Below are 8,606 nucleotides of genomic sequence, written 5' to 3'. Positions count from 1 at the left end.
AAAAAAAAAAAAAACCTACGTGTGTATTTAAATAAATGGTTTTAAACACATCTTTAAATACGACCTAGTCATATCTCTCCATTTTATAACTGACATCCTTAAAATTATTGATCCATTCCACAGACAACAAGAATTATTGCGCTGAGCTCATAAATCACCATTTCCTACTCACTGCACAACTCACGACTTAAAATTAACCAAGTTTTATTAAGAACAGTGGTTGCTGGGGCTTCTTTTATTAATCAAATCTAGAATAATTCACTTGCCACTTCCATAATTTCAGTCTCCATCCCACACTTGCTTTCCCGGAGAGCATGATTGATGGCAGTCTCACCGTTAAGTGCCCTTCATGATGATCGGGGAAATGTATGAATAAGTACTCTGTGGCTACCAACTGCATTATGGAGTCACCCAGGAATTCCATCCTCTGATTGTGGCCTCTGAAAAATGAGACATCAATGCAGCAAAATCAATAAGTACTCAGGGAGGAAAAAACAAAAGCAGCATGCATATACAAATTAAAATAAAGAAAGATCTGAAAGCGAGCCTTACTTATTTTTAAACACGTTTAAGACAAATTTCCAGTGTTAATGCTGGTGAGACGAAAACACAACAGAAACTGCTGTAACACTGACTTTGAGTTAGACAGCAAATCAGGGTAGCTATAGATAAACACAGTTATTAGATTACAGTCTAGGACAGCCACAGACATCAGGTTTGCGATGGGATGAAGTCTCTAACTGTAACTTCTTGTAAGAAAGCAAATCAATGCATGCAATTGCAATGCAATGAATGCAATGACTTCAGTAGAGAAAAAGGGTCTGTCTCTTCACAAGAAACAAAAGGATCAACGTTTAAACCCATGTGAGAGCTTGGTCTAGGTATCCACTGGTACGACTGTTTTCTTTACAACAGGGTCTAGCAGCTCTAGTCAGACACCCAAAGCCTGCTGCACATTTATGTGCTATACGCACAATATAATAAAGGGCTGTAGTTATCCCAAAAAGCATGACTTTACTTTTTGCCTCAGGAATAATGTCCCAAAGTCAACATCCAGGAAGCTCAGAAGACATATCAGGATAGTTCTCTAACACCCTTAGAATTCCCAAATTTTCCACTACTGATTATTATCAGAGACAGGATACTCAGCCACAGAAGGCTGGTGAACATTTCTATTCTTTTTCTTCTGGAGAACAGACAGATCACCTAGATTTTGTCAATAAATAAAGCAATTTGGTCTACTAACAGTAGAGCCATTGAGTTCTAAGAGGGCCCTTGTCACATACTTACAGAGTCAGGTGGTTAAAGCCTACTGTCCTCAGAGTGAATGCACGAGCTAGAAGTCGAACATGAGTAAAGATGACTCCAATTGCATCCTCAAATTCTGTAAGCTTTTGAAGAACTGGTGAGGTCTCAATGAGTTGCCTGTCAGTGTTAGACTCCTGCAGCTGTAAATAAGATGAAAAGCAAGTAATGACAAACTGGTACTTCAAAATATTTCAAAGTATTCCAAGAATTTTTCAAAAGAAAAACAAACTTTCTGTAAAACAAGGTCAAAGAACACAGTGAACAAGGCATTTTATGGACAGTTTAACTGAGAAAACCCAGTTTCCTCTGGCTTTTTATCTTTCATAATTAGCACTAGAAGAAATTGCGAGGTCTGATGAACTTGCTTGAGATTTTTTTGCTTGCTTGTTTTGTCATTTGTTGTGTGGTTTTTTTTAAAGCAACACCTGAAGTATTTATAAGATGTTGCTTATATGGTCTTACCTCATAGCGTGACAATGAAGCAAGACAAGAAAAAAGCGAATCTATTTCTCTCACTTTAGTATTAAAAATGAAGCATATAAAATTCACAAAAACAAGAAAATTAAAATGATTCCTTTAGGTCACTAAGTGTTCTTATCAGTTTCTTGTCTGATGTCCCTGATGTGTGACATCGTTAAATAGCTTCCCAGGACTGGGAAATTACTTAGGCATTTTCTGCAGCCACCTAGGCATTTGTCTTGTATACCAGTGCCTTAAAGGAGAAGGCACTCTGATGAGGATACTTGTAACAAGTGTGCAAGCATATTAAGGACTTTCCTGATAACTATCTAATTCTCCAACTATTAACTGCAATGGACTGCCAAGTTTTATGTTAAGCATACTTAGTGATTTACAGTAGTTTGTGCAAATCTCTTTCACAAGCTTGAACATTGTCACATGAAAGCTTTTGGCATTACTCGAAATGTTCAGCAACATGTTCCAGATCCACTACCTTTTCCTAAAGAACCAGCTTACTCAATTTTGAACTCCTGCTGTCAGTACGGGAACAGGCAGTGAGCAAATGGCTAACTGCTCATCTACTCATGGTTTGGAGATGTCTCTTCCAGGCCCTCCCTTCCCATCATCTCTTTCCCTAGCCTGAAGATCACAATCTAACTTGCTTTTCTTCAAAGAGAAGCTCATCCATACCTTTGATCCTTTTTAGGATACCTTTGCTGCCTCACTAGTTCTTTCTTCCCAGTATCTTTCATGTTTTACATTTCCACTATAGTCTTTTCTCAAAATGTGAAGCAGAACACCTGATAATACTCAAGTGTACACAAGCCACACTGTTAACACCACTTTTTTGAAGCAGTGTTATGATCTTTTTTGGTCTGTTCTCTGTCCCTTTTGAATTAATTGATAACATTCAGGTTGCTTTTTTATTTAAACACCACTGTACTTCTACTCTGTTTTTCATAGGCTACACGGAATTTCATTCTCCTTTTCATAGAACAGCTTCTGTATTCTGACTGTCAGGCTGCAATTCATCAACCACACGACATCCCTGCTACCCTGAATAATTTGGTACCGTTAACCAACTGCCACCTCACCATTCCTCCTTGTCCCTAAAGTGTGGATGGGAACTGCTTGTATTTCAACAAAGATACGTGGGGAAATCTGATGATGATCTCCATTCCTTGTATGATGTGGTCATTTTAATCCACCCATTTCTTATGTTTCAGCCATTCGTTTAAATCTACCTAAGGAGTGACCAACTCACTATTTTGTTGTTGTTTCTGTTTGACTTAATATTTTCTTAATCATAGTTTCCACTGATTTGACTGCTTCAAAATGATAAGGTTACAGGCCTACAGCCGTATATATCTCATCTGGAATTACTATTATTTAATTTGAATCTTATTTGCCATATAGTAATAGACACTTTAAGAATTTTTTAAAGATGCTTTTCAGGATAGCTCTATTCAAAGGCCAGCCTGAGGAGACTACATATCACTTCCCGGCACATAGAGAACTAGGATGGCTTCTGGGACATGGAAGAAAATACGCTTTCATCATTCAGAAGGCAGGAGTAAGAAATGACAAGCTGCATGTGCTATATCCAATCTCTAAAAAGCATCCAAGCCTTCCTCATGAAAACTGAGACAAAGAAGACAAAACAAAAAAGAACGAAATTCAGAATAATAAAAGTTTTCTTGGGAACTGGTGCCACCATTTAGCATTGCTGGTGCTGTGTTATTGGAAGTTTATCTTCCCACTAACACTCTTTTCTGTTTAGTTTTGTCTTATACCCAGCATAGAGTTGGTTTTAAAATGCTTCAGCGAGTGCACCGATTTGTTGCAAAAGATTTGTTACTACTAATCTAATCTGTGTAACTACTGCAATAGCCATATAGCTATATGCAATTCTTCAGATGAAGGACTCGAAGTGACCTGCTGAGGGGTGTGCTCACAAAAACGTTTCAAAGGACTCAAACTGACTCTGCAAAAAACATCAGAGATTTGTTTGGACAAAAGAAACACTCTTAGATGTCTGTGTGATCCTGAAAACCTTACTGACTGGATCACAATGTGAACACAGCTATTCTGGTGGCACTCCTGCATGCTTGGAAAATGTGAAGATGGGAGCTACAGTGCAGAGAGGTTCTGTGACTTGCTTTAGCTCTCATCCAGAATTCAGGGCATGGAGTGAGAATGAGTTGTCCCAGCTTCTGACCTTGTAAGCTAACTGCTTGAGCACTTCATAAATGCATAGAAGATACATCAGTTTTCAGATATCTTTGAAATTACAGGTACTAAAATCATAGAAACAATGAACAACAACAAAAAAAATCCAGCACTACACTCTTAAGACTTTTAAATATTGTGCCTTTCTATTGCTAAAGTTTTGGTCTTAATTTCAGGTTAACAAAATACATACACAGACTGTTTTTGTACCCTCCTACCAGCTTACAGAAGATGAACAGGAAGATGTCAAGATGTTACATCTCACTAGATTTATCATATGAGAAGTGCAGTTATATATCAAATATGAGCCAAGGAAAGGTGGATGATTAATCCAAAGAAAGGCAGAGATTCATTCTTTATCCAAAAAGATCACAAAAGGCAAATACATACTCTCCTCTGGTCACTTTTTAGAAAATTTTCTGAGATGTCACTACACTGAAAACCTATGCAGAAGCATCCCTGAAAATAGAACAGAGCTATGAAATTTATTAAAGAAAGGAATACACTTACTTGGAGTGGGTGTAGTGGATAATTAAGCCATACATCCCGCAGGTCCTGCGAACATTGAGAGATGCCTTTAATGCTCAAGGGAGTCATTTAACAAATTCCACAGCACTAAATAAAATGTCATTACTTGAAATACTGAACTATTTCAGATGCTGACACTGCTTATTGCAAATTCAATAGTGCTGGCAAACTAATTTTTAAAATCGTGTATTTGCTGTTCAAACTGCCTGTAGTTCTCCCAATTAGCTTGTGTCAAAGAGGTGGAAAAATCCTTGAACCAAATAGAAAGTGGTTAAAGGAAATAATAAAAAAAAGAAATAATTTTTCAGGCCTCAGGTTTAACTTTATTTGCATTCTTCAGTAGCAAGTTTGATTTAACCTGAAGTGGGAATTAAAGATGACAAAACCCTCTTCACTCTTGTCTTTCATACAGGTTTCCTTCATTACTTGCTTCTAGGTGTCTGTAAACACTGAGTGACATCAGGGTTCAAAATTTCAACTAGAGTTTGTTATTTCATAGATTTTCAAGATGGAAAAGATGGCGTAATTAATCCCCTAACTACTGCCTTGTGTATTGTCCCAGCAGAATGTACAGGTTATTTCCCTTAGTCATTATATGGGAAAAATTCCAACTAAAAGTGATTGAAGACAAAACATGCAAGAAAGAATCTGACTAATAGGGTATTTAACCTATTCCAGAATACTTTTTTCAAAGATGCACCTAAAACTATTGGAAATCTTATGATTCCCTTAACTTATGAAATAGGAACAATTACTCAACATGTGCATCCTTTCTCCAAAGTATGCTGTCCGAATGGACCCACAGCACCAAACACTTGTCAGAGTAGCACTGCATGGAAGCCTGCAGGTTTCCCACATCACACACCCTTCCCTCCCTAAGCCAAACAACGCACAGCATCCCTGAGGGAACATCATGAATTTCTGTGCCTGAATCAATGCAACTTGCTGTCACAAATATGCTATATTAAATTTAATTTCTAGGAATTAAGTCCCAGCTGTCTTTCTCTTCATTTGTGATTCTCAGATAATTTTTTTTTTTTTAAATGAGAGTCATAAAAATACATAAATACCTTGTCATTGAAGAGCAAACGTCCAAATAATTGTTTGGCTTCTTCAAGACTACCCTCCAAATAAACTGCTCCTATATGAGGAGATCAATATGTTAAAGTCCAATAACACATTTAGTTCCTAGAAAATACTAACCACAAGTTTACTAGTTATTTTGTAACAGCATGCTGTGGTAATAATCAAAACAGAATATCCAATTTTTTGAGAAATCTAAAACACATTAGACACCAGCATAAATCAATGGCTGTAAAATGCACAGAAAAAGCTGACGCGGTTAAGAGAAAACGATACATCCAAAGAGCAAAGTTTAAGCAAATTAGGACAGAAGCAATCTATTTCTAGAAGTAGTTTGCACTTTTCCAGCTGTCTATGCCATATGTGTAGACGGTGACAGGCATTAAACACATTTCAATATACAGCAAATAGTTTTCATTTGCTCTGCACTTTCAACATTATATTCTACATATAAACATGTCAGGACTATTCCAAATTTCAGTGCCTCCCCAGTATCACAATACATTATCTGAAATGGAAACAGCATACCTCGCTATTTCTAGAGATTACTTGCAGATATATATATTAACTGCATATTCAGTCCTTGCTATCCCTCCAGCAGCATGTTTATATCAAACTGTGTGACTTGTGCTAGCAAATAATGCTTTTTGTGTGTATCATATGCACTCTGTATCTCCACAGGAGCTTTTAAAATTTAGTAACGACACTTGGTCCTCTGATTATTTTTACAGAAGGGCTTCGGAAATCCTCTACCTGGTCCTTGTAAGCACGTCTGCTTAAAAGCAAAGGAAATACAGAGCTATGTGAAGCACAGCAACAGAGTGAGAACACTGCATCACTGTGCTTCCACCCCTTCCCTCCTTTTTAATGTTCTCAGTAGGTCAGCCACTTTCTTTAGACTCTTTGGAGAATGGCTTGGGAGTTTATAAGAGTGCCTTACCTAAGGCACTTTATGAAACTACTGAATTTCAAGCAGGCCCTAGACAGTCTACTTACACTTTTGCTTATAATTTTCATCACAAAGAAAAACTATCAGACTTCTAGAAGGGTTCTCAAGTAGGCGCTTCAAACCCCAAGTCCATTTTTACAGTCCTTTTGCAAGGTGGCCAGTTTTTTCTATGGTCCTGACAAAACCTTATTGCTCAACCAACTTTGTGAACAATTTTGTATTGGATGTTAAACAGCAAGCTTGTCCTCTCACAGAATCTCAATGCTTGTCCAATAGTCCTCTTCACCATGTCCCAAACAGACTGAAGGATATAAATGAAGCCAAAGATACATATCTAGACCTCATTTTCTGTGTGTTTTTTTTATTATGTTGTTTATTCTTTTTTCCATTTTTTATTTTTAAATTAAAGATCAAAGCACCCCACAGAAAGCAAAAGAGTTAAAACAACAACTGTCATTTCTTGATAAGATGAAATACAATTTGGCCCAAGGCAGAACACACAAAACTTGCCATCTAAGCCTGCTATGATCTTTTTTCAAAGCAGAACAAAAAGCTTTGAGAGCCTGGATAGAATGTAAAGACCTAGAACATAGTTAAGCCTTTACCATAGTTAGTATCACATATAGTACATCTGTACGAATATGAAAATAAATCAGTCAAGTTTGAGTTGTTTCATATCATCAAATGGATTTATTAAAAAAAGCTACTTAAAATACAACTTGTGTGGACATAAGCAGATTTCTCTCTTTCTTTCTGCTGATTTCAGTAACTGTGTTCAGGCACCCCTGACTTCTCCCACATAAATTTATCACAGACAGTCACTAATCAACATCCTACTGACCAGCAGCAAATTTGACCCAATTCCCCTTCATCCTCAGCTAGTGGGCTTGAGTAGCTTAATGACATACTGCCATGTTTTTTTATTTGTAAGAAAAATGAAAAAATGGAAAGACAAAAACCAAAACAATTACTGGACAAATATCACGCTTAACCCACAGGTTATCGGGGCACTAAGGAAATGGTAGACTGCTGTATTCTGAAAGCAAACCACAGATTAAATGTCAGGGCTGAAGCAGGACTCCCTGCCTGCAGGTCTGTGCAAATACTAATGGAAGCAGTGAGATTCCATCCTGACAGGACATGGTGAACAAACTGCTTCTTTCCAGAAAACTGCACATGCCAGTCCATAGCGGTGCATGAGTGATAGAGTCCTGCAGCGACAGGTGGAAGTGCCACACCACAACATCATGAAATGAGTGCATATTCTGTATGTGGGAATCAGAACACTGAAGATGAGATTCTCCTTTATAATACTGCACGTTCATAGTGTTACACACATGGTATATGCGCAAGAAACGTGAAGAGATGACAAATTTAAGCTTTACTGTTACCTACCCTTACAAGCACTACTCAGGACAGACCTACATGCTATGCAGACGTAACAAAACAGAGCTATTTGCATACACAGAAACATGTGCTTTACCTATTAGGGCTTCAAAGCAGTTGGCCATGGCATGGCGGAGATCTGATTCCCTGCAAAGGTCTGGACCATGAGCATAAAGCATAAATCGATCTAGTTCCAGCTTCTGCAGAACATGTAAAAGAGTCAAAGACATGGTTATAAATACCCAAGAGTATAAGTTCTAGTCACTAGAGCTCAACTACAATACTATTACATAGCAACTGGATTTGAGGGAACATTAAAGCTGTTCTCCATAGTTTCAGCTCAGACATAGACTTTAAAGATAAAATTAGAACACTTTGTTTACAAGAGGCAAACAGTGCAATACTGGGAGAAAGCCAGGAATTACCCAAACAAAGTTTCAAGGGAGTCCAGAGCAAAACATGTTGCTAGTTGGATTTAGGAAGGAGTTCACAAGGAAGGCTGAGAATGCAACAAAAAACATCTGATATCAGACAGATGTTAAAACATGCCATGTTTCTTGCTAGTAGTTAGCCCCCGCAGGCTTTGCTTTCAGAAATGCCAATGGGGCATTCAAGAGAAAGGGACTTTATGCTGCTATAGGAAGAGGATGAGAGAATGGGAACT

General features: G+C 37.7%; 1 protein-coding gene across 2 annotated transcripts in view; it reads right to left on the bottom strand.

Moving 5' to 3' along the window:
* Positions 1-8,606, bottom strand: part of DROSHA (drosha ribonuclease III) — a 67,917-nt gene that overhangs the window by 11,991 nt on the left and 47,320 nt on the right. For both annotated transcript variants that reach the window (XM_010708441.3, XM_010708442.3), the window contains exons 22-26: positions 8,040-8,142; positions 5,595-5,665; positions 4,507-4,551; positions 1,291-1,448; positions 335-440 (exon numbers count right to left, since the gene is read on the bottom strand). In XM_010708441.3, coding sequence (XP_010706743.1) covers positions 335-440; positions 1,291-1,448; positions 4,507-4,551; positions 5,595-5,665; positions 8,040-8,142 — 483 coding nt within the window. The remainder of the gene's footprint in view (positions 1-334; positions 441-1,290; positions 1,449-4,506; positions 4,552-5,594; positions 5,666-8,039; positions 8,143-8,606) is intronic.

Source organism: Meleagris gallopavo, chromosome 3, assembly GCF_000146605.3.
Source record: "Meleagris gallopavo isolate NT-WF06-2002-E0010 breed Aviagen turkey brand Nicholas breeding stock chromosome 3, Turkey_5.1, whole genome shotgun sequence".
Classification (NCBI taxonomy): domain Eukaryota; kingdom Metazoa; phylum Chordata; class Aves; order Galliformes; family Phasianidae; genus Meleagris; species Meleagris gallopavo.
The sequence above is the reverse complement of the archived record's forward strand: the minus strand, read 5'-3'. Positions and strand labels throughout refer to the sequence as shown.